The 26,617-nt window shown below is 45.4% G+C and overlaps 1 protein-coding gene across 1 annotated transcript in view; it reads left to right on the top strand.

Moving 5' to 3' along the window:
* NTM (neurotrimin) overlaps window positions 1-26,617 on the top strand; it is a gene marked incomplete at its 3' end in the record, with an annotated part of 577,786 nt that overhangs the window by 339,430 nt on the left and 211,739 nt on the right. The window contains 1 exon segment of the mRNA XM_081333436.1: window positions 15,653-15,737. Coding sequence (XP_081189562.1) covers window positions 15,653-15,737 — 85 coding nt within the window.

Here is a 26,617-nt window from a genome sequence, read left to right as displayed (position 1 = left end):
CCACTGAGAAGGCCCTATCCCTGGGTGTCACCCGCCGGCAATCTCTCACCGGCGGAACCCTGAGCAGACCCTCCCTGTGGGAGCGCACTGGGCGAAGGGCGTTTGATGCCGGCAGCAGGTGTTCCCTCAAATAACCCGGACCCAGGCCATGTAGGGCTTTATAGGTGATAACCAGCACCTTGAATTTCACCCGGAGGGCAACCGGAAGCCAATGCAGCTCGCGGAGTAGAGGTGTTACATGGGAGTATCGGGAAACCCCCATTACAACTCGCGCGGCCGCATTCTGCACCAGTTGAAGCCTCCGAGTGGTCTTCAAGGGCAGCCCCATGTAGAGAGCGTTACAGTAGTCCAAACGGGAGGTCACAAGCGCATGAGTGACTGTGCGTAGGGCGTCTCGGTCCAGATAGGGACGCAACTGGCGCACCAGGCGAACCTGTGCAAAAGCCCCCCTGGTCACGGCTCCTATGTGATCTTCAAAATTGAGCCGTGAATCCAGGAGGACGCCCAAGTTGCGAGCCCTATCAACGGGGGGTAACACCTCACCCCCCATCATTAGAGGTGGAATAACTTGGTTAACCCGAGACGCCGATATGCACAGCCACTCAGTCTTGGCGGGATTGAGACGAAGCCTGTTTCTCCCCATCCAGACCTGGACCGCCTCCAGGCACCGGGACATCACGGAGAGGGCATCACTGGGTTGGTTCGGGGTGGAAAGAAAAAGTTGGGTATCATCAGCGTACTGGTGATACCCCACCCCAAAACCACGAATGATCTCGCCCAGCGGCTTCATGTAGATGTTGAACAGGAGGGGCGAGAGAACCGACCCCTGAGGGACTCCACAAATGAGAGACCTCGGGGCGGATCTCTGCCCTCCTGTCAACACCGACTGCGAGCGGCCCTGGAGGTAGGAGGAGAACCACCGTAGGACGGTGCCTCCCACTCCCAACCCCCTGAGACGCCGCAGCAGGATACCATGGTCGATGGTATCGAAAGCCGCTGAGAGATCTAATAGGACCAGGACAGAGGAGCAACCCCTGTCCCTAGCCCTCCAGAGATCATTCACCAGCGCGACCAATGCCGTCTCCGTGCTGTGTCCGGGCCTGAAGCCCGATTGGTACGGGTCCAGATAATCAGTTTCCTCCAGGAACAGAGGGAGCTGATGCGCCACCACACTCTCAACAACCTTCGCCAGGAAGCGAAGGTTGGAGACTGGACGATAGTTGTTTAAAACAGCCGGGTCCAAAGCAGGCTTCTTGAGGAGGGGTCTCACCACCGCCTCCTTCAAGGCGGCAGGGAAGACACCCTCCTTCAAAGAAGCAGTTATCACTGCATGGAACCAGCCTCGTGTTCCCTCCCGAGCCGCATAAGCTAGCCAGGAGGGGCACGGATCCAACAAACAGGTGGTGGAGCTCAGTCTCCCCATGATCCTGTCCACATCATCAGGGGAAACAGGGTCGAACTCAGTCCAGATAACGTGCTCAAGACCGCCTGATTCCTCCACATCAGACTCTGCCCAGTCAGAGTCCAAGCCGGTCCGGATCCGAGCGATTTTGTCCGTCAGATGATGACTAAACTCCTCGGCTCGTCCCTGCAAGGGATCCTCCCTCACCTCCTGGTTAAGGAGGGAGCGAGTCACCCTAAACAGGGCGGCCGGGCGATTATCTGCAGACGCGATAAGGGCGGCAAAGTAGTTAGACTTCGCCGTCCTTATCGCCGCAAGATAAGACCTTATGAAGGTTCTTAACTGCAATCGGTCGGATTCGGATCGGCTGGATCTCCAACCGCTCTCTAGACCTCGTCTCCGACGCTTCATCTCCCGGAGCTCCACAGAGAACCATGGAGCCCAACGGGATCTGCGCCGAGTCAGAGGTCGCATGGGTACAACACAGTCGAGTGCCCTGGTGGCAGCCGTTTCCCAGGCCTCCACCAGAGCATCGACTGGGCTGTGGGTAAGGGTGATAGGTATCGGCCCAAGCGCCCTCTGGAACCGATCCGGGTCCATTAGGCGCCTGGGGCGGAACCACCTGGTCGGTTCCGCCGCCCAGCGGCGGGGGATGGCATGACGGAAAACCAGCCTCAGGAGGTGATGATCTGACCATGACAGAGGGGTGATGGACGGAGAACCCCCTCCCAGATCATCCAACCACTGTCCAGACAGGAACACCAGGTCGAGAGTATGATCCCCCTCGTGAGTAGGGCCCTCAATAACCTGGGTCAGGCCCATGGCTGTCATGGAAGCCATGAACTCCCGAGCTAACTCCGACGACCCCCCCAGTGATGGCAGGTTGAAGTCACCCAGGACTATAAGCCTGGGGAACTCCACCGCCAACCCTGAGAGGGTGTCGAGCAGCTCAGGCAGGGCTGTTGCCACACAGCTGGGCGCCAGGTATGTGAGCAACAAGCCCAACTGAACCCGAGGACCACATCTCAAGAGGAGGGATTCACTCCCGGCCATCTGGACAATGGTGGCCTCCCGGGGACACAAAGTCTCCCGAATAACCACTGCCACCCCACCACCCCTGCCCTGAGCCCGTGGCTGGTGCAGCACCCGGAAACCTGGCGGGCATAACTCGGTGAGAGGCACCCCTCCCTCCGAACCCAACCAAGTTTCCGTGATGCACGCTAGATCCGCACATTCCTCCTCGATCAGATCACGGATGAGGGGAGCTTTGTTAACTACGGATCTAGCGTTAAAATAGACCAACCTGAGCTCAGGGGCCTGATCACCCTCATCCCCGGGTAGGAGGGTGCTAACCGGAGGGTCGGAGCGCGCCACCGCTCGGAGATAGCGGGGGCGCGATCCCAGATGTTGATATGGCCCTCCGCGCAAACACCTGCTGCCATACCCTATCGCCGTGGGGATTCGATGCCCCACCCCCACAAATAAGACAAAGTAGACAAATATGGCCCCTTCACAACCTGTGGACTTCAACTCCCAGAATTCCTGAGCCAGCCATGCTGGCTCAGGAATTCTGGGAGATGAAATCCACAAATCATAACGGGACCATAGTTGCTGAGTCCTGATTTAAGATATAGATAACTGTGATGGCTGACTCTGATCTGTATGAATCCAGCCACAATGGCTTATTCAACAAACCGTGGTTGAACCAAATCGTGATTTCTGTGATATCTGATGAATTAATCAAAACCTAGTTTGGGAGTAGCTTGTACTTCCTGGCTGATGATTGATGATACCAGATAAAGCAGACCCACCCAAAAGATGTGCAATACTTCAGTTCTATTTCAGATTGGAACCAAACACTTTTCGTTCCCTGAATGCTGCGGCTGGCTCTCCGTGAGGTTATTTGTCATTTTTTATCTTTTCCCCTCATATCAAAAATGTACACTTATTAGAATTCATTCTGGATTGTATTATGAAAGTGTTAAGTTAATGCAATATGCATATAAAATGCTTTTGAGTGACGGAGGGAACATTTTTTTTATAACCTGACACCATCAGGGATCGTTATGCTGATCAAATATAGATGGGGTGGGGAGACGCACTGCAATAGGAAGGGTGTAGTGAATGAGTTTCAATTTTCAAAGTGTGAATATAACAAAGGCTCTTCAGAACCCATGCAGCAGCCTTCTCTTCCATTTTTTAAAGAGCTATATTGATTTGTACCAAGGACAGCAAAGATCAATCCTGTTTAATAACTTCCCCTATGGAACATGACTTGGGACATTTGAACCACCCAAGTGTTTATAGTTTTTTTTTTTATTTTTTCAAAGAAAAAAAAATCTATGGATGAATATTTAAAGATTAAACTCTGTGCATAGCAGGGGCGCCGAATGCATACTAATTGTCTTACTTTGCAAAGTATACTTTAAAAAGAGCAGGATAGCAATTAAAGGTGCTCCCTGGGCTTAAAATAGGAAACAGATGTGTGATTTGCAAGGGTTGGAGACAAGTAGGTGGACAAGTCAGGTGTGTTTGGAAGGGTGGAATAAAATAAGGCATTTACTGAAGCCTAGCATAATGGTATGCCAGTGTTGATGGGGAATTTCCTGTTTTTAAATGCTTTTTTTTTAAAAAGAGAACAAAACCATCCTACCCACACATCAGCCTGAAACTTTAAAACAATGCTCTATTTTTGGTTCACAAAAAGCCTGTGTTTATGTTTACGTGAAGGAATATTTACAACAAATACAAAAATGTCCTCCCACGGAATTCCAACTCAAGTTGCTGCAAATGCACAGTCTCTGGCTCCATTAGCATAGGTGGAAAGGAAGGAGGGATAAATGGATGGCCCAACTACAAGGATGGGGACCATCCCAGTTTTGCTCTGAAACAGCAACAGCATTCCAGTTGGAAAGAAAGAAAGAAAGAAAGAAAGAAAGAAAGAAAGAAAGAAAGAAAGAAAGAAAGAAAGAAAGAAAGAAAGAAAGAAAGAAAGAAAGAAAGAAAGAAAGTCAGCCACACATGAAATCTGGTGGGTTGTTTGTTTTTAAGGTTAGGGTTAGGATTTGTTTTTGAAAAAGGAGGAAATTCCAGGGATGCTTGGGTGGAATTTGTATTGCCGCTCCAAAATTATGTTCCCTTTTTCTGATAAAGGAGTAGGTTGAGCAGATTGAAGAACGGGGAAGGTTAGGAGAATGATAATAGATAGCTGAAATAGGAGTGCCTACCTGTTCTTACATGCTTGACGTGGTTGGTGACATCTGTCCCATCAGGAGAAGGCAAAAGAGATGTGGTATATGGGTCCTGTCTACAAAATAATGTCATCAGGGAGACCCAGAAAGAGAAACTTTCCTGTTTTGGCACCACCCCTGTGCAACATTATCTCTCCCTGACCTAGGATAGATGCTGACCCTCTCAGCTTTTGGTCAAAAAGTCCCATCTTGATTATTGCAATTGGATCGAGATGGGGTGTCCCTTGAAAGGTATCAAGAAGGTTTAATTGGTTGCAAATGCAGCAGCCTACATGGTTTTGTGCAAGTCTAGATTTGCACACGTCATCTCTCTTGTGGGAGCTGTATTTGTTGTTGATTTGCTTCCAGGTCCAATTCGAAGTGCTGGCTGAGTGAGTTGGAAGGCCATGTAAATGTTTTTTAATAAATAGTTAATAAATAAGAGCCAGAAGACATTGCTCTGCCACCATGCCTGATGTTGTAACAATGGTGGGGTTGGTGCAGAATAAATTCATACTATACTATTCACTAATTACATGATTTTATATTTTTTAATTGATTATACATATTTTTAATCTGTTTGTACATTGGTTTGAAACATGATTTTTATTGTTTGCTTGTTTGGTTTTTTACCTATGGTAAGCTGCCCAAAGTTGCTTAGATGAGATGGACAGCCATACACATTGAATAAATAGATAAATAAATAACTCAGTTATCCCCTTCTCTTCAAGGAGAAGGCTGGGCTGCCCTGTGCGACCTTTCCTTCATCCTGAAATTAGCCTGAAGGGGAAAGCCTCACTCTATTGTTCATATTGAAGTAAGATTCTAGAGAACATTTGAGTTGGGTGGTTGAGTGAACAGGCCCCATTTTGTCTTCCGTCACAGACAATAGAATAACCTGGTTTATCCCTGTGCCGAAGGATGAAGACATGCAAGAAAGAAGATGGGTCAAAGAGACTGAAATTTCTCTTGATAATCTTCAGGATTAGATTATGCATAATATTTTGGAGAGGAGCTATCCTAGGTGCTGAACTGGATGTTAAGCTTTTATTTACACATAGTCCTTAACTTAAATGTTTGTTCAGTGACTCTTCAAAATTACAATGGGAAAAGAAAACATTGAACGCACTGAAAAAAGCAATGTACAACTGATCAAGGAATGGGGATGCTGCAACAGTTGTTAAGTGTGAAAAACAGCCGCTTTTTTCAGTGATGTTGTAATGTCAAACAGTCACTAAACAAACTGTTGTAAGTTGAGTACTATGTATGTAGGCCAGCAGGGCTAGACTAGAAGTTGACTCTCAGCCTGACGGTAGATACCAATATAGAGTAGATCAATGTTTAGCTGAAATATTGCCGAGTTCTCAAATTACATTTTCCCCTCCTAGTTTTTCAACAGGGCCTTCCCCACCCAGAGTAGCAGATTTTTTTGAAGTAAAAAAGAAATGAGATGATAAATTCACCACGTTTAATACTATAGGTTTTGTGGGTGGAATGGAAGAAACTGCTGAGTGCAATGCTAATTAATGCATAACATTAATACAGCAACATGTGCAATGTCCGCTCCCTCTCCCTCTCTCCCCCCTCCTCTCTCGCTCTCTTTAAAAAATATTATTTAAAATATTTGTGGCTTTTCCCAGAGGAAATTTGCAGTGTTCCTCCCCACCCAACCACCAGTTTTCTGGATTCAAAAGAACAAAAATCTGAAAAACTAAGAATAAATCTGTTGAGCTTTCTCTCATTAAGCATTGCTTAGATCAATGGTTTGTTTTAAAAGAAGCCTCTGAAGCTACAGCAAAGCTTTGTGGCTTTTTTAGAGACAGAGATCTGCCAATTCTCCCCCTTTTTGTGTGTTTGATAGATCTTCCCTCCCTGGTGATTCATTTGTGAGCTGCTCTTGATCTCCTCGTGCCAAATGAACATGAAGCTCAGGATATTTCTTCAGCAAAAGTTCCTGGAAATATTACAGGGCACTTAAGAACGTCTCGCTTCCTCCTTCCCTCTTATTTCCAGGGTTTTTTTTAATTCTTTTTCTTTTACCCACCTGTTTCATTTTATTTCATTTGCAAGATCATCATATTAATCTGAGGAAAGATATGCTATCTAGAGTTGCTTTGCAGAGTAAGATGGGTGGCATGTAAATTTGAGATAGATAGATAGATAGATAGATAGATAGATAGATAGATAGATAGATAGATAGATAAGAAGGGGGGAGAGAAAGAGATACATGATAGAGTTGATAGATAGATAGATAGATAGATAGATAGATAGATAGATAGATAGATAGATAGATAGATAGGAAGGGGGAGAGAAAGAGATACATGATAGAGTAGATAGATAGATAGATAGATAGATAGATAGATAGATAGATAGATAGATAGATAGATAGATGAAATAGACAGACAAACAGACAAATTCATTTTTTTTCTGGAGGATTTGCACTGCAAATTCTCATTGGATAGGTACATACAACCTTTTAGACTAAGACATGGTTGTTACATGTATGATTAAATAAATTTGTATAAAACTTTGTGGTGTGGCTGATTAGGGTTCCGTGACAGTATCCATACCACCTGCTGTTCCTGGTTCCAGATCTGAATCATTTTCTGCATTTGTGTGTTATGTCGATCCATAAAATAATTAAATGGGTTCACCATATTGTGTGGATGGAGCCCCTAACCTTAAGTCTATAACTGAGCTGATTAGCATGTTGGCTGGAATGAACCCTTGTAGGTGATTTCTAATAAAGGAGAATCAGGGTTGAAATGTGTGTGGGTGTGTGTGGGGGGGTGTTCCTTGGGCCTATCTGAGCTCAGTTGTTTTCTTGTAGATGTTTCATTACCTAAACTAGGTAACATCCTTAGTGCCAGTCATATAAATACATAAGTGGTTTCTATTGAGCGAACCCAACAGTATGCAAGGATAGCTTTGGAAACAATGGGAAGCCACATTTTCAAACACAAGCAACCAGAGGCACATATGAATAGATGAAGTCAGTCACATTATTGTCTACCACATATGTTATAAGAATCTCACCAGATTGCTTGCCTTCCCTTGGAAACAACCAGATAAATCCTTGTGAATCTTGCAGGAGGTCAAACTTATGCCACTTGAAGCTCTGCAATGATTCCAAGCTAGGCCCTTGCTTGCCCCCTCCTTCTAGCCTCACTGGAAATTTCCCAACACATATAAACTCAAGAGATACAGTGTCCTGATGATACTTCAAGGTAGGGACTGAGGGCTTGACATCCTCTCTTACTCTCTGACATCCAAAAACTCAGGTTGCCTCTTCCATCCAAGAATATGCTTTGAAGACACCCCTCTGGATTCATTCACATTGTACTACAATATAAAAGTGGCCAGTTTAGCTTGGGTTTAGGATGTGATGTGAACCCAGAAATCATGTGAATCTATGTTATATTTCAATTTTCCTTTTCCTTCTATACTCAACTGCTTGTTTTGTCCAGGCTGCTGCTAAATTTGAAGAATATTTTGTTGGCGAGAACTGCAGTGCTCTCAGCCAGACTCTGTTAATCTCCAATGAAAATGTTGTTATTAATATTGAACCATAATTTAGTTAAAATTACAATAACTGCCCTGCTATATTAAAATTAATGGATCCCTAAGCTCAGAGAGCACCAAGGACTCCACACACAGAGACAAAGAAGGTATATTAGTCCTCCAAGAGCTGGAGACCTTGAGAGTTGCTTTGCACCCCACACACATTCACGTTGAGTTTTGTGCTACTAATGTAAAGAATATTAATGCTTTCTCAGCTTATTTTTGTAATAACTATGCATTTCTTCCAAATCATATTAATAACAGTAGCGGACAATGTTATAGTAGCAATAGTAAACTAAAGGGAATGAAAGGGCGTTTACTGTCATACATGCAAAATGTTTTCTTTTGAATGGTTTTGTGTTTTTAGTAACCTTTGCATTTGCATCTGGTTATCTTTCAGATCTCTCTCTCTTTTTCTCTCACTCCCTCTCTTTCTCTTTCTCTCTCTCTTTCTCTCTTTTTCTCTTTCTTTTTCTTTCTCTCTCCCTCTCTCTCTCACATACACACACGTAAAGATACCGTATGCAGATAGAAATAAATAGATAAATATGTAGATGTTCCTTGAGTAGAATGTTCTGAATTTCTAGTAAAAAGTTCTGAATCAGTGTAGAAGTTTGTGTTCTCCAACCTCAGAGAGAGAAACACTTTATCAAGGTTAAAACACAGCCAACTTGCACTATTCTAAGAAAATTATGTTTGCCCATAGATACGTGAAGTATAGGTTACTCAACCTTTTTGGTCTCCATGTAACCTACTAAGCTGTAATACTTGACACTTAGATGTATATACTGCTTCATAGTGCTTTACAGCCCTGAGTGGTTTACAAAGTCAGCTTTATATTCAGTCAGGATCAAACTTTTGGCACTGGGCAGAGTTAGCCTGAAATACTGCATTCTCACTGCCATTCCTACAAAATAGCCCACATGGGCTGAATGAATTGTTTCGTCAAAGTGCATTACACTCCGTGACTGAACTAAGACTGACCATTCTCAATACAAACTGAGAGAATAGACTTCATTTCTCCTTTGTTTAAGAGCTCAAAGCACTAATGCTACATTTTATTTCAGAGATGCAATGGAGCAAAAAAGATGCATTGAAGAAAATGAACCTTTTAAAAAAATGGAGCATGTGCCAGGTCATTCGTGACCCACCTGTGCTCTAAACCAAAGGGTTTTCTCCCTGCTTGGATAGGCAGGCAGACAAACAGACAAGATTTTATAAGTTCTCAACGTTCCCCATGATGAGGTTTTTGTTTCACAGCTGAACTTGATTATAAGATTCCTCTAGGAGTGGCTGCCTATTTTAAAGTCCTCTTGACTCTTTTTTCAGAGAGGGGTTTTTTTTTGAACACATGTATGTTTATTGTGCTTATTGTCTGCAGATATTTTTAAATCCTGGAGCAATTACAGCTGTCAGGGGCAAGATGAGTGGTGACAGTTTGATTTATGTATATGTACTGCAGATCCAAAAAAGAGACAGAGAGGAATGGCAAGGAAATGGAGCAATTCTGGTGAGACGTGTGTGCTAAATTGAATGAAGCAATCAAAGAGCATGTGTGCCCCCCCTCCCCAGTAAAAGGATGGGCTTTTTCTTCAGAGCAGAGGAGCAATTCAGGATAGCAATAGCACTTAGACTTATATACTGCTTCATAGTGCTTTACAGCCCTCTCTAAGCAGTATACAGTCAGCATCTTGACCTCCCCCCCAAAAAAAAATCTGGCTCTTCATTTTACTGTCCTTGGAAGGATGGAAGTCTGAGTTAACCTTGAGTCGGTCAGGATCGAACTGCTGGCAGTCGTCGGTATTAGTCTGCAGTGCTGCATTCTAACCACTGCACCACCATGACTTTAGAAAGAACTGACCCCATCATAGTTAATGTGAATTGGGCCAATTGGAGTCTTCAAAACAACTAGAATGTGTACTTTGTGCCTTACCAGACAAAACTGGACTCCTTTGTTCAAGGGACAGGAATGTAGAAATTGTTCCTCTAAATCAGGGGCTCCCAACCCCCATGTTGTGGATTAGTACCGGTCCCCGGACTATTAGGAACTGGGCTGCGCAAGTGAGCAAAACTTCATCTGTGCATATGCTGAATCTAGACAACATCCCACACACACCCCTCGGTCCGTGGAAAAAATTGTTTTCCACCAAACCGGTTCCTGGTGATAAAAAGGTTGGAAACTGCTGCTCTAAATCCAAAATAGAAAGCAGTGCCCTTCCAGAAGTTGGAGAACTATCATTCCTAATGATTTCCTGATCTGGCAACAGCCCTGGGAATCTTTGGCAATCTCCCATTAGTTTATAACTTTGAAGCAAAGCTGCCACCTGGTGAGGCACATCCTTTTTAACCTTTCCCAAATGTAACAGGCTGCAGTCATCTTTGCCCACAGAGAGGGCGCTTGTCCTTCCCTCTCTTGCACATGGATCTTCAGCCAGACACAACCAGAGGTGAGGTAGATCTGCACCTGTCTAGTCTTTCCAACTCATTGTTTCTTTTATGTTGTTTTTATGTCAATTCCTTCCAGCTGATTTATCATGGAAAGCATGACATCAACATTCAAGGGAAACAAAAGAACAAGTGGACATTTAAACGGTCTTGTCAATTTCTGGAGCTGATAATACTGATGGGCTGACATTATCTCCTCTTGCCCTGGGGACTGAATGGCTTCAGCTGAATCCAAAGGAGTGCAGCTGAACACAGACAACTCCTGTGTATATATAACGTCACCTCGAACTGTCAGGGCTATCCAAGTTCACACAATAAACCATAGTCTAGGTAAAGGTAAAGGTAAAGGTTCCCCCGCACATGCGTGCTAGTCGATTATGACTCTAGGGGCCGGTGCTCATCTCTGTTTCAAAGCTGAAGAGCTGGCGCTTGTCCAAAGACATCTCCATGGTCATGTGGCCGGCATGACTAGACACCAAAGGCACACGGAACGCTGTTACCTTCCCACCGTAGTGGTCCCTATTTAGCATTTTTACATGCTTTCGAACTGCTAGGTTGGCAGAAGCTGGGATGAGTAACAGGCGCTCACTCTGCTACGCTGCACTCGGGGTTCGACCTGCCAAACTGCCGACCTTCTGATCAACAAGCTCAGCGTCCTAACCCACTGAGCCACCGCGTCCCTAAACCATAGTCTATTCAACCATAATTAACTGAATAAACCTCAGCAGGCTGGGTTTCACAGCACACCACACCATAAATTATGACTTGGGTGAACTTCAAGAGTTCCATTTCTACATCTAAGCCCAGATCAAACTGCATTCATTTTGTTTTACTTTTGACTTAAGTGGAATGGAATTCAGATCTCACGTTAAAGTCCAATGTGGTTTATTTGCGGCTTCCGGTTGTGCATGAAGTCAGCCACTGTGATTTGTAAACCATGGTTTGTGCTGTGTGGGAACCAGTCCATTATAGTTGGTTCAAGAAGTGCATTCCCAAAGTGTCATCCCTGCATGGATAAAATATTGAGATTCAATTAAAGTGCCTATCTTTACCATTCCAAAATGTTCAAGGACGTGATATACTAGCATATTTTCTCCTAGGGAAATTACAGTTGAGCCTAGAGTCACAGGATTGTATGGTTTTCATTCTTTTCTTTCTCTTTATCAAGAGAAATAGTGATAAAAACCCAGAAGAACATCACAATCCTTTCCCTTCCAAGGCTGTTCATCCGCCGCCTTTCACAACCGCTGAAGTCGCCCACTTGGAAATCTTTTAAAAAAGGGTGGAAATGAGGAAATGATAAAGCTCAGAAAGATGTTCTTCCCCCTGGTGACCCACCAGCACAAGCAATCATAAGAAGGCTTTATTGTTTTATGAAGTGTCTTCTCTGCCTGGCAGATTTCAGAATGCTCAAGATTAAGTGGCACAGTTAGCAAATTAAATAATGTTTTTACAAAGCACCGGATGACTCTAGAGATTAGTAATGGGGTAACGAACTCTTTTGCATCTAGGTCACCATTTTAGAACCCAACAGCTCCTTTGGTAGCAATTTATAATAAGGTGTGTGTGTGGGGGGGTGTCTAATTGCTAGCAGGTGTGCCATGTAAAATAAATTAGCTACATTTTCTAACCCCTACTCCCACCTAGCTTTCTTTAAAAAAAATCCTATAAACAGCTGGAAATCAGGACCTAAGAAACTGAGAAAGGATTAATAACCCCTAGTTTCTCCACCATCACCACCTTTTCAAAGGATTTAGGCCAAGGTTGACCAGGTTCAACCCTGGAGGCTAAAACATGCAAAGAATGGGTACAGGAACTGGGCATGGCTAGTCTAGTGAAGAGAAGGACCAAGGGAGACACGATAGCAGTCTTCCAATATTTGAGGGGCTGTCACAGAGAGGCAGGGGTCAACCTATTTTCCAAAGCACCTGAAGGCCAGACAAGGAATAAAGATGGAAACTGGTCAAGGAGACATTCAACCTGGAAATAAGGAGAACTTTTCTGACAGTGAGAACAATCAACCAATGGAACAGATTGCCTTCAGAAGTTGTTGGAGCTTCATCACTGGAAGCTTTCAAGAAGAGACTGGACCGCCATCTGTCAGAAATGGTGTAGGGTCTCCTCCTTGGGCAAGGGGTTGGACTAGATGACCTACAAGGTCTCTTCCAACTCTGTTATTTTAATCGAACCCTATGCTTATCCATAGTTAACACAAGCCATGCTTTCCTTAAAAGAAATCTTTTGAGAGTTCCAAGGAGATCAAACTAGTCAATGCCAAAGGAAATCAACCCATGACTGTCCTTGGAAAGGACAGATCCTGAAGCTGAAGTTCAAATACTTTGGCCTTCAGATGAGAAGACAGGACTCATTGGAAAAGACCCCAGTGTTGGGAAAGATGGAAGGCAAAAGGAGAAAGGGGATGGTAGAGGATGAGATGGTTAGATAGTGTCATCAACGCAATGAACATGAATTTGGACAAACTTTGGAAGATAGTAGAGGACAGGTGGGCCCTGACGTGCTGTGGTCCATGGGACTGTTGTAGCCTAGGCACGATTTAATGATTGAACAACAACATGCACAAAATGCCATGAAGTTCAAATGCAATTGGTGAAGATGTCCTTACTCTGTTGTGTGAATACAGAGACTGTAAAGACAAAGGTTCCTTACTCACAATCCCCCATTACAACTCAATTAAAGTGAAGCTATGTTTTTTTTAAAGGAATGAATTAAACTAACTGGATTTATACAATATACTAAGGGGTAATGTAATTAGGATTGCTATAGCATTAATCTACCGTGCCACTTGTAGTAATATGGTTTAGTACTAATATGTTAATTAGTAAATTAACATATTGATGCATTTATGAATGTACTTCCACAAGCTTGCGGAAGTAGTGTTGAAAACATCTATTTTCTTTCATACTTTTTTAAAAATCAATGTTGCACTTTTCCCAGCCTGATCTCCAGATGTGTTCAGGGCAGCTTCACGACAAAGGTTGCCTTGCAAAATTGGAAAACATTCTGCAGGGTGCAGGACGTCTTCCAATATTAGTGTGTTCTGGACATTTCCAGAGTCTATTAATCCTTATCCTATTCTACAAGGCAGCATTGTATGAAAAACATGACATATTCCAGATTAATGGAGTTTGGTCTAGTAGTGGTTAAGGCACCAGACTAGACACCAGAAGACTTGAGTTGTTCCCATGTTAAGCATGAAAGACAGCTGAGTGATTTTGGGCCAATCCCCAGGAGACTGACAATTCTAATCTTGCCTCAGCTTCAGCCATGAGAGCCGGTTGGGTGACTTTGGGCCAATCACCAGGAGACTAGGAGTTCTAGTCCCTCCTTAGGCATGAAAGCCAGCTGGGTTTGCTGAGGCCAGCTAGGGAGAAATAAAGAAGTGTGTATATATATATAATGTGTGTGTGTGTGTGTGTGTGTGTATTAGTATAATATATTATACTATATATAGTATAATATATATTATCTAATTTGATTAATATATATTCCATTATATATAGTTTGTATACTATATATTATACTATATATTAATATTAATATAATTGTTATATTACATTATATTATTATGTATAATAAAGGGGGGAGGGAAATAAATAAAACTATGAACCCTATTACAAGTCAGGGTGAGGGTGCTGCTGCCTTTGGAGACCCGGCAGTTCCAGGTCCAGACTTTGGGGCAAATGCCTCCCATTCCAGCCCTTTCCCCTCCCCTACAGGGTTGTTGTTGAAGGAGCCCTGGGGTGGCGGGGGGGGGGGAGAGGGAGAAACGAAGCTGGCGCTCTGCCTCTCCCAACTGGACTGCCAACTGGGCCAGCCAAAGCAGGGGAGAACTACTCCAGCCGGTTGCAGCGAGGCAAACGTCAGGTTGGTGGGGAGAGGGGACGGGGCGGGTGGGGTGGGGTGGGGGGACGAGGGAAGGGGAGAGAAAGTATGCGCAGAGGGGGAAGAGAGCTGGACGGGGAAAGAGTGAGTGGGTGGGAAGGTGAAACCCGTCCGCCCCCCGTCCTCCCTTCCCGCCGCCTCTCCAAGGTGCACCGTCGGCGCCTGGCGGGTTAATCGGCGCGCGTCCCCCCGCCGCCGCCTGCCGGCGCCCTGGGCTGAGCTGCGCGGGCGAAGGAGGCTGGGCTGCTCCGCGCCGTCGCCTGCGCCGGGGAGCCCGAAGTGGCGGCGGTCAGTGATGGACTGGCTGCCATGACAACCCCGGGAAGTCGGCGCGGGCGTGTCTGCGTGCGCCGGGCGGCCAGCGGGCCATTCCGGCACTGGGGAAAGAGCCGAGCCGCCCAGCCCGGGGAGAGCGCCGAGCCGGCCGGCTGAAGCGGGGCCCCGCCAGCCGCCGCCGCCTGCCTGCCTGCCTGCCTGCCTCTCGCGGCCAGCCAGCCGCCGCTAAGCCGGGACCTCCGCGCCGCACTTCGCCCAGGCGGAGCGCAGCTGAGCTCGGCCGGCAAGAAGTTACCCGGGCGCCCCGGAGGCTTCGTCTTCGGGCTTCTCATTCGGGCTCGTCGGAGCCGGGACTTTGGGAACTCTGGCCGGGCGGGCTGCGGACCGGCGGCGGCGGCGGCGGCGTCTCCCTTTCCGGGGCAACAGCGCTCCAGCTCGGGCTGGCCAAGCCAAGGATGCCCGCTGAACTCGGCGCCGCAAAGCGGGGCTGCTGAAGCGCGCAGCGGCCGGCCACCTTCGCCGCCGCTTCTTCCCCTCTTCCTCCTCCTCCTCCTCCTCCTCCTGCTTCTCTTGCCGGCTCGGCTCGGCTCGGCTCTGGATTGCGAGGGGTTCCGCACCCCTCTTCCTCCATCACCCCGTCTTTTTTTTTTTGCCTTCAGTTTTTGGGGCTGCTGGTGCCCTTTGGGCTCTTGCGCTTTGCGCCCCCGTCCGGGGTGGATCTTGGCTAGCGCTAACCAGATCTCGCGTCCCAGGATGGGGCTCGTGGGGGGCTTGGTCCTGCCCTGGCGGTGCCTGGTGGTCGTGTGTCTGAGGCTGCTCTTCCTTGTGCCCGCAGGAGTGCCGGTGCGCAGCGGAGAGGCCACCTTCCCCAAGGCCATGGACAACGTGACGGTCAGGCAAGGAGAGAGCGCCACCCTCAGGTAGGAGCGCAGGCTTGCCCTGGGGGGTTCGAGGGGGTGGGTGGGAGGGGGACTGGGGAGGCGAGGGGACAGTACTGGGGGAGATGGGGTAAGATGCGGGAGAACGGCGGGCTTGGAGGGTTGGAGATTTTTGGGGATGGGCTAAGAAGTCTTGGGGAGCCAGCTAAGATCCTTTGGGCTTGGGGAGGGGGGGGGTAAAGCAAAAAAAAAAAAGGAGTTGCAATCTGGGGGTTCTTGTCGGAGTCAGGGGTGGCTAGCAGGGGATGATGGATCCGATATTGCTCTTCTCTCCTCTTCCGAGAGGCTGGGTCTTGGAGCATGTTTCTGCTCTACCTGCCTGGAGGTGTGGTTGAGGTAGGGATAGTAGATTGTCTCCTCCGAGTCAGGCTGTCCAGCAGCTAGGCTAAAAGACGGTTAGCCCCCGTCTTCCAGAAGGAGCCAGTCAGACATTTGCTGGGATTGTTGGTTCTGAAAAACGCTGGCCTTTTCCGGAAGGTGGAAGATGCGATTCTGGCTGGGTTATCCTCTCCTGGCTGGTGTTTGCAGGAGCCAGGAGGAAGATGAAAGGGGAGAAGCTGGAAAAGGTTAGCTGCAGGGGTTTGAGAGAGGTGCCTTCAAATCCAGTTGAGCCGTGGTGTTTTAAGTGTTTTTTCTCCTTCTGGGAATGATATTTTGGTGATATTCTGCTCATGAAACTTGGTGCTCAAAATCTGTTTCCAGATAAGCGATAGACTGCCTGGCCCTTGGAAATGAGACCTTAGGGCAGGGTTTGTCCAGCTATGGCAACTTTAAGACTTGTGGACTTCAACTCCCAGAATTCCCCAGCCAGCCATGCTGGCTGGGGAATTCTGGGAGTTGAAGTCCACAGGTCTTAAAGTTGCCAAGGTTTGGACACCCCTGCCTTAGGGAAACAACGGTTCCGAGAGGCCCACAACACAACAGTGTGAGCCTTCGGAAAGCTGATGTCATGTTTCCACTCAGCACTGTTAAGCAATGAAATCCGTAATTTGTTGAAACAGCAAGAATTAATGAGCTTAATGTGCAGTGCAGAATGATATACCACAAGGAGTTGCATAACCAGGCTGTAGATGGGATACCAGCTTTACGCCACTTTAATTCTTATGGGCTTCTCGGCAGAATTTGTGAGATGTCAGAAATTTGATGAAGAAGTTGGGAAGTCACTATTTACTTGCTTACTCACTTATTTATTTATTCTCTGAGAATGATAAAGCAAGGTTCTTTAGAAAGACGGAGAAATGCTTAGGTCAGAACATGGCTGCATTCCCAAATTATCTGATCAGAAATAAATATTGTAGCGTATGCTGAAACTCATTACTACCGAGTTAACATAATGTAGCTTATGTTAGCTGCCTGTAAAGGAACTGTGCCCTGCTATACCATGAAGCTTTAACTTTAATTAGACCGGTGGCCATATAGATATGGAAAATAAAGAAAGCCTTGGTGGAGCAGTGGGCTAATGCCTCCTTAAGTAACATCAGCTGCCTGCAATTAGTGCAGGTTCGAGTCCCACCAGGCTCAAGGTTGACTCAGCCTTCCATCCTTCCGAGGTAGGTAAAATGAGGACCCAGATTGTTGGGGGCAATAAGCTGACTTTGTAATAATGCCGCTTGGGGGTATGTGTGAAAGCCCTAATAAGCAGGCATATACATAGAATGAAGGCTACTGCTAAGCTTGTAAAGCCGCCCTGAGTCTTCGGAGAAGGGCGGGATATAAATGGAATTAAAAAACAAGAAAAAAAAAACAAGTGATAAATGATTTACACACAGAGGATAAAAAAATGGGGATTTTATATTTGTCTTCCTTCTACTCCTCTTCTACCCCTTCTACCTGTGGACCTCAACTCCCAGAATTCCCCAGCCAGCATAGCTGATGGGAAAATTCTGGGAGTTGAAGTCCAGAAGTCTTAAAATTTCCATGGCTGGATGCCCCTAGCCCAGGGATAGGATAACCGTGGCTCTTTTATGACTCGTGGACTTCAACTCCCAGAATTCATGAGCCAGCATGGCTGGCTCAGGAATTCTGGGAGTTGAAGTCCAGGAGTCATAAAAGAGCCACGGTTGCCTACCCCTGCAAGGCATCACTTCCAAGGGCCAAGCAGTCTATAGCCAATCTGGAAACAGACTCGGAGCCTTAACCAGAGCCTAGTAAAAGATGATATCGAGTTCCATACACAGATTGATGATGATGATCACAGTGATGACGACAATGGTTTTTCTTATAAGCATTTGGCAGCTGTTAAGATTTGGGCAGAAACCCCTTCCTCTCATCCATGCACAGGACCGTAGGATTAGCACATCCCAAAACACAATCTCAATGGAGCGAGAGGATCTTGAATTGGGTATCCAGGCTTACTATTTGTTGAAATGGCATGTTTTTCTTCTTGTTGGCCCACTTCTTCATAACTGACTGTGACCCAAATCTTGGAGATGTAGGAAATAGCATGACAAGTTCTTTTGTCTTAAGGGTAGGATAGTATTTCAGATAAAGACGGTATGTTTTGCATGCATTGTATAAATCTTGGGTTAAGTTCCAGGCACCTTCAGTCAGTGTAACTTTTAGTTATGATGATGTCATTCTATCCCAAGACCCTGGAGGACCATTGCTAATGATTGTGGCCAGGGATGGGCCATGTAGACAGACTGTTGGACACAGCTTGGTTCACACAATGCGCTCAGCCATCTGGTTATTGTAGTTTGTTTGGCCTTGCAGTGTTCTGCGAAGCCAGCTATTGTACTTTGTAACAGCTCAGATTTAGGACATGTTCTCAGTAAGCACAAAAGTCATCGGTAGAAATTGAATGTTTTTGATTGGATTTCTTTATGTTTTGTGAAATAATTCAGTAGACATTATGTATTCTACAATACTGGATTTCTTAAATGATAGAAGTAGCTCCGGAAAACGGGGACACTCGTTGGTAAATTGAAACATTCAAAATATCTTGTGGAGTGGAAAAAATGGATTGATTATATCCAGAATAAATAGGGGACTAAAAAGTTTCACTTAGCATTTGAATAAGTATTGATGTGATATTTATATTGCTTGTAGTTATTTTATAAGAGTTAAAGTGCGATAGATTTAATAGTTTATTGTTGTTTGCATATGGTAGACTAGGATTGTTTGTACTTTTATACCTTGTGTTTAGCTCTGGGAAGTCGGGGAGGGGGGAGGGGGAGGGAGGGAGGGGTTGGGGAGGGTTGGGAAGAGGGGAGGGGGTTGGGAGGGGTTTTGTTTTGTTAAAAATAAAATGTACTGTAAAACTTTTCAATAAAAAAGAAACATTCAAAGATTCAGGTGTTCATGCGGGCACAAACACAGGTATAAATGAAATGTGTTTTTTCCCCCTTTATTATTGCATTGTACCACTAGTATAATTGTTGAGCAAACTGTATTTTCTAAGGGAAAATGAAGAGCCATACGGAACAGGCAGGGAGCAAAATGAAAATTCTAATAAATCCTTTCGTTGGGAAATACTTTAGGTCATTAGGGAGGGATGAAAAAAGCTTTGCATAGTTATGTAACTGAACATGAGCCAGAAAACTTGCTTCCAGTTCAACAATTAATTGTTAACAGTTAGGCTTGGTGTTCCTTTCAAAATATTTAATCTAGCCTGACCTGACTTTGCTGATAGGGTGCAAGAGTTTTGCTGTAATCCTCAACATTTCCTCTGACTAGATCAGGGTGGCAGCATGAGGTTTTTCCATCTACGTTCCTAACACAAATGATGATGTACAGCAGCACGTACTACTTCAGGCTTCCAAACCAGGCTACAGACCAGGGTTGTAGTTATTCTACTCATTGCTTTTGTGATAACCTGCACAAGAGATGCTGTTAACACAAAGAGGGAAATACCTTGCAATTCTTCTGGGCTTTGGGATTCGTTTCCTCCAGTCATCTGTTCCTGCAAATTCGCTTTCCTGCACTGACATATTCCCTCCGTCCTTGTCCAACCACTGCCAGGCTTGTTAGCAGATTTGTATTCATGCTCCTTCCCAGGTTCAGGCTCTGGCTCACCGCTCCAATGAAATATTCATCTCATCTGGATGTTTGTAAAGTTCAGAGCCTGAACTTCTTCTTCCTCTGAAATTATTTATTTCGGGACTCTGTACTATAAAAGTATAACGCTGACCTGTTTTCCTCCCACTCCTCTCCCTCCTCCTCCTCCTCCTCTTCCTCCTCTTCCTCCTCTTCCTTCTCTTCCTCTTCCTCTTTCTCTTTCTCTTCCTCCTTCTCCTCCTCCTCCTCTTCCTCCTCCTCCTTCTCCCTCTTCCTCCTCCTCTTCCTCTTCCTCTTCCATCTCCTTCTCTTTCTCCTCCTCCTCCTCCTCTTCCTCCTCCTCTTCCTCCTCCTCCTTCTCCTTCTCTTCCTCTTCCTCCTCCTCCTCTTCCTCCTCCATCTCCTTCTCTTCTTCCTCCTCCTCTTCCTCTTCCTTTTCCTCCTTCTCCTTCTCTTCCTCTTCCTCCTCCATCTCCTTCTCTTCCTCCTCCTCCTCTTCCTCCTCTCCCTCCTCCTCCATCTCCTTCTCTTCTTCCTCCTCCTCTTCCTCTTCCTTTTCCTCCTTCTCCTTCTCTTCCTCTTCCTCCTCCATCTCCTTCTCTTCCTCCTCCTCCTCTTCCTCCTCTCCCTCCTCCTCCTCCATCTCCTTCTCTTTTTCCTCCTCCTCCTCCTCCTCTTCCTCTTCCTCCTCCTTTTCCTTTTCCTCTTCCTTTTCTTCCTCCTCCTCTTCCTCCTCCATCTCCTCTTCCTCCTCCTTTTCCTCCTTCTCCTTCTCTTCTTCCTCCTCCTCCTCCTCCTCTTGTTCCTTCTCCTTCTCCTCTTCCTTCCTCCTCCTCCTCCCTGTTGAGTGTTGCCCCATTTTATGACTTTTCTTGCCACAGTTGTTAAGTGAATCATCGCAGCTGTTAAGTTAGTAACTCGGTTGTTAAGTGACTCTGTCTTCCCCTTTGACTTGGCTTGTCAGAAGGTCACAAAAGGGGATCACGTGACCCCGGGACACAGCAGCGGTTCTAAGCACGAACCCGTTGCCAAGCATCTGAATTTTGATTACGTGATCCTGGGGCTGCTACAAAGCTTGTAACGCTGCAGCCAAGGTTGTAACTGCGAAAAAAATGGTCACAAGCCACTTTTTCCAGTGCCGTTGTAACTTTGAATGGTCAGTAAACGTTCTGTTGTAAACTGAGGACCACCTGCATAGAAAGTAAAAGGGGAAAAAAAAAGAAAGTACAAATCGGCCAGCCATTCCTTGGATTTAAATCCTGCTAAATCAGTGGGTTGGCTTGGCTCAGTGGGTTAGGACGCTGAGCTTGTCGATCAGAAGGTCGGCAGTTTGGCGGGTCGAATCCCGAGTGCCGCGTAGCAGAGTGAGCGCCTGTTACTCGTCCCAGCTTCTGCCAACCTAGCAGTTCGAAAGCACGTAAAAATGCAAGTAGAAAAATAGGGACCACTACGGTGGGAAGGTAACAGCGTTCCGTGCGCCTTTGGCGTCTAGTCATGCCGGCCACATGACCACGGAGACGTCCTCGGACAAGCGCTGGCTCTTCGGCTTTGAAACGGAGATGAGCACCGGCCCCTAGAGTCGGAAACGACTAGCACGCATGTGCGGGGGAACCTTTACCTTTAAATCATGGAAACACATTTGCTCAACATTGGGCCATCAGAATGCCATTTTAAGCTCCTGCAGTTCTTAGCACATCCCAGAGAACAAAGTAGGACTTATCCCCTCCCTAAACATATGTGTGCTTGGATTGTAAAGCTAGCTACTTGACATCAAGCAGCCTTGTGGGGCTTGAGGAAAGGAAGACATCCTTTAATAAATGAAAAAGGTTATTTGGATGACGGAAAACTAATTTCTTGATTGACACCAAGATGCGATTAGAATAATCCAATATGACTCCATTAGAGATAATGCAAGCTGATCACCGTTGCAACCTGGGAACAGATGGTGACTATATTGAGGCAACCATAAAGTGCCCATAAACTAGATTCCACCGAAGTGGCTCTGAGCAGCCTTTGTGTTTTGACGTGGGCCAAATCTGTTGGGTTGATTATTGTTGTGAGGTGTGCAATTAACTAAGTCGTTGAAAAAAAGGAGGCAGGGGAGCCAATTTTACCCTCCTGCTAAAGACAAATGAAGGGAGAAACAGATTCCAGCAAGAACAGCTGGTCAAACATTACATTTTCCCCTCCTTCTTCAAAATGAGAGATTTAGACTACCTCTGAGTTTCAAAGTCCATAAACAACCTGAACATCTGTGTCTCTCTTATCAGAAGCGTGTAGAGACCAAAAAAAAAAGGATCAGAAAAACCAAGTTTAATATTAAATGTGTTCTCTTACTTTCCCCCCCGCTCAAATATTCATGTGTTTCAGGACCGAGATATTTTTCAGAGGGTTTCTCTACAACTGTTCAAAAGAAAGCTATTTCTTTTTGGTGGAAATAATAATATCCCTGAGTCGTACTCAAGGAAGAAACATGTCCTGAATCATAATCCAATTGTTATGGCAGGGAGAGATGGAACACAGACTTGGGCGAAGCTGCTCGGTTGAAGTTTTGCCATCGCTCAGGGGTAGGCAACCTCAGCTCTTTTATGACTCATGGACTTCAACTCCCAGAATTCCTGAGTCAGCATGGCTCAGCTTGGAAACTTCTCTCTTTTCCCTCAGAATGGCTGGTTCAGGAATTCTGGGAGTTGAAGTCCAGGAGTCATAAAAGAGCCAAGGTTGCCTACCCTAGGCCTAGGCCGCTTTATGACTCGTGGACTTCAACTCCCAGAATTCCTGAGTCAGCTATTCTGGTAGTTGAAGTCCATGAGTCATAAAAGAGCCGAGGTTGCCTACTCCTGCCATAGCTGGTGTAGCACCTTTACTGTCGCTTTCTCTTGCTGCACATCTCCCAGCTTCTTTGAACCCAGAGGACTACAACACAGGTGGTCCTCGACTTGACCACAATTGAGCCCAACATTTTGTGTTGCTAAGCGAGACAGCTGTTAAGTGAGTTTTGCCGGATTTTACCACCCCTTTTTTGCAACAGTTGTTAAGTGAATCACTGCAGTTGTTACATTACTAACATGGTTGTTAAGTGAATCTGGCTTTTCCCATCGACTTTGCTTGCTAGAAGGTCGCAAAAGGGGATCACGTGACCCCGGGACCCTGCAACCGTCATAAATATGAGTCAGTTGCCAGGCATCTGAATTTTGATCCCATGACCGGGGGGGGGGGGATGCTGCAATAGTCTTATGAACAGCGGTCATGAGATGCTTCGGTGCTGTTGTAACTTTGAACGGTCCCTAAATGAACGCTTGTAACTTGAGCACACTCTGTCCTCTTAATACGGGAAATTTTGATTTACGTTGTCCGAGTAAGAGAAGTAAGGTAACATTCTTCTTTCTGTCTTTGGTTTCATGTGTCATTATTATTCTGAGCCACTGTAAACACTCTGCTGAAGGGTACCGCTTCCCCCACCGTCTTATAAAGAAAAGTCTAGCTTTGAGCTCAGATAGTGTTTGTGTTACCAATTAGGTAACATGATACAAACAAGTGATCTTAGAAGGCAGTGAAATTCCAGGCACCATCCGGCTCTAGTAAATGGTGTGTCTTCTATTGATCTTAGTGTGAATCCTAACATATTTACAAAGTGGCATTGATGTTGGGCAAACACATCTTGAGTAAAAATGCAAGATAGGTTTGTTTTTATAATCAAAGACATCCTAAGGGAGGTTTTCTCCAAGCGTACTTTGAAATCCAATAAGACTTTCGGATGTTTGCATCTTTAATTTTTCTCCCCCGCAACTTTGGGGGCAGGAGACAGTAACAAATCTCTCTAGACTTGGCTATATTAAATTGGTTATGTACAGAATACCGCTTCAGTTGTAGCTGAGCTTTCTAACTAGCGCAGCTGCTATAATGATGATTAACAATTCTGGAACCAAACAAGCAAGCAAATAATAATAATAATAATAAAAAAATAGAATGAAATGGGAGAATCTCTGCTTTTCGGTTCATAACTGTTGAACTTCTCTTGGTTAAAGCATAAATATTTTTCCCCATCCCCACTGTGTAAACTCTTAGATCGCCAGCAGTTTGATCCTGACCAGCTTAGGGTTGACTCAGCCTTCCATCCTTTCGAGCTCAGTAAAATAAGGACCCAAATTGTTGGGGGTCAATATGCTGATTCTGTAAAACCACTTAGAGAGAGGGCTGTAAAGCCCTTGAATCAGTACATAAGTCTTATGTGCTATTGCTATAAAAACTCAAAATTTCATGGATTGAGTGGAACGTATAGCTGAGCGCCCGTATCGTGCATAAGAGTTCATTTTTATATTTATGTAGTCCTTCTGTGTTTATTCTAACTCTAAAAATTAAGCTTAGCTGCCTTCATCCACATTTGTGCCCTTAAGGGCACAATGAGCAGGCTCAGTTTGGCAGGCAAGGATGGCTCTTGTCCCATCTGGGGAAAAAAAAAAGATTGACAGCTTTTCCTGTGTTTCTCCCCTTTTTTCTCTCCTTTCCCCCCAAAACAGCTGCATCTGTCACCACTGGTTCAAACCCAGGAGAAGCTATCAATCGTGTACAGAAAGTGTTCTAGCGGTTCCTTCTGTCTCCTTGTTCCTTTTCTGTGATCACAGCTGAAATGAGGACTCTTTCTGGGTTTGAGATGGTGCCTGGTACTTGGACAGCCTTGGATAAGCCTAAGGAACGCTCAAGCTCTGTGCAAACAGCTCTCTGGAATTAAAGTTGAGTGACAGCTTGTGAACAGCTTGTAACAAGAGCCATGTTGACTCCATTTTAAGGATTGACATTCATGTGCCAACCCGCAGGGTGGCAGATCTAGCAACACAGTTCAAGGCCTGCAGGTGGGAAAATCCAACTCCATCCAAGAAACAGGGTCTGGTCAAAGCAGAAATTAAAAATTAAAGAAGGCGACAGAAGGAAGGAGGGATGTATAAACTATAGGGATGAGCTAGTTCTCTTGCAGTAGGGAAATTGGGTCTATGTCAACCACTTCCCTTTGAGTTTTCCCTTCCAGAGCCAACTTTTGATACTTTAACTAACAATTTGTAAATAAATGTGGCATTGAGGTGCCTGCTGTTAACGCGGCTTCTGGTCTTGAAAAGCTGGCAATGTCACACTCTGTTTCCCATGGAAGTTCAGCCTGGGCTGCCAGTTGGATGTTGCAGGCAGGACTGACAAGAGAAAACACATGGAGGCCGATGGGTGTTGTGCCTGGGATGAAGATTATGTTTGCATCTGGGGGAAAAAACAGAGAGGATAAAAACTCTTGTGTTAGCTAAGGCTTAGGAACACTCTTTTAGAAAAAAAAAATCTCTCTCTCTCTTTTTTTGGTTTGCTTAAAAAATAGCCAGAGAATAAATCAAGGCTGATCTTGAAGGGTCAAGGGCCATCTGCTCAGTGGAAGTGGGAAATTCTTCTGCATTATTTAAAATGTAACCAGGACAAGAAGCAGCAATGGATGGAAGTTTATTGAAGAGAGAAGCAAGCTAGAACTAAGGAGAAACTTCCGGACAGCGAAGACAACTAATCAGTGGAACAACTTGCCTCCAGATGTTGTGGGGGCTCCATCATTGGAGGTTTTTAAGAAGAGACCGGACAGCCATTTGTCTGAGATGGTATAGGGTTGGTCTCCTGATCAATAGAATAATGAGTCTTTTTTTTTTTTTGCTCTGAAAGCTATGATTTCATCTCGAAGTTCCACTTGATATACTGAGCTCTGGAGAGACAGGGGAAGACATCTGTTTGTTTGCTGTGACAATTGCTTCTTCTAAGCTCAGCTACCAGTTATGCTTTGCCTTTTGCCAATGCTGATATTGGAAGGGGTGGGCATTGGTTTTGTGTGTGCAGGTGCAAGTGCAAGTACACCCACTCACCCATCCCTATACGTATTCTGTGCCCAGCTAATGAATAGGCCTAGATACAGTTAAGAAGCAGAGCCCCCACCACCACCACTCCGCCCCAGGCAAGTTGTGCTTAAAAAGATTAAAAAGTCCCAGATAAATGGAGTGAGCTGAACAGATTGAGACAATGGATTTTGCAAAAGATAGATTTGTGGAAAGAGAGAGGACACAGTCCAGGCATCCATTAAGAACTAACTGGGGTGGGTGGCTGGGAGGAGAAATTGACTTTTTGGTCATGTTTATCCTGTTAGATGGAATTGCTCTTTCTTTGCCAGAAGAGCCGTGGTAGGGGGAAAAAAATAGCTTTGTTTTCTACATGCTTGAACCGGTACCCCTTTTTTTCAACATCCCAGCACTAGCTCTCCGTCTAACTAAGCCAAGATTGGTTTCAACCACGGTCTATTTAATACATTACTGTTATCACCATTCTTGCATGATATTCAGTGAACGATGGCCCACAAACTGCATTTATTTACTTCTTGTGCTATTTTCCCATCTTTTATCTCAGAGATTTCATGGTGGTTTCCAGTAATTGTATCCACACAAAGACAGTTCTAGACCAAGAGGAAAGCCACCCAAATATGTGAGGGACGTGGTTTGGGGTTTGTCCAGCACTGTCACCCCTTAGGTTGCATTAGCCTTGGGTTCCACAAGACATTTTACCAAAACTGAAGACACTTCATTATGCCTTTAGAGCAAATATGTGACTCTATTCTTTGTTCTCTGTTTTTCACTGGAAATCATTTATGGCCTCTCACTGAACCAGCCAAATCTTGCTCACCACTACCATCTGTAGGAAACAGTTTATGCTGAATCTGGGCATTAACCCACTCAATTTAGTATTGTTGACACCAACTGGCAATAACACCCCAGAGCTTTTGCAGAGTCAGTTTGGTCTAGTGGTGAAGGCAACAGGCTAGGAAGCAGAAGACAATGAGTTCTAGTTCCACCTCA

This window comes from Vipera berus (genome assembly GCF_964194415.1).
Source record: "Vipera berus genome assembly, chromosome: 8".
Classification (NCBI taxonomy): domain Eukaryota; kingdom Metazoa; phylum Chordata; class Lepidosauria; order Squamata; family Viperidae; genus Vipera; species Vipera berus.
The sequence above is the reverse complement of the archived record's forward strand: the minus strand, read 5'-3'. Positions and strand labels throughout refer to the sequence as shown.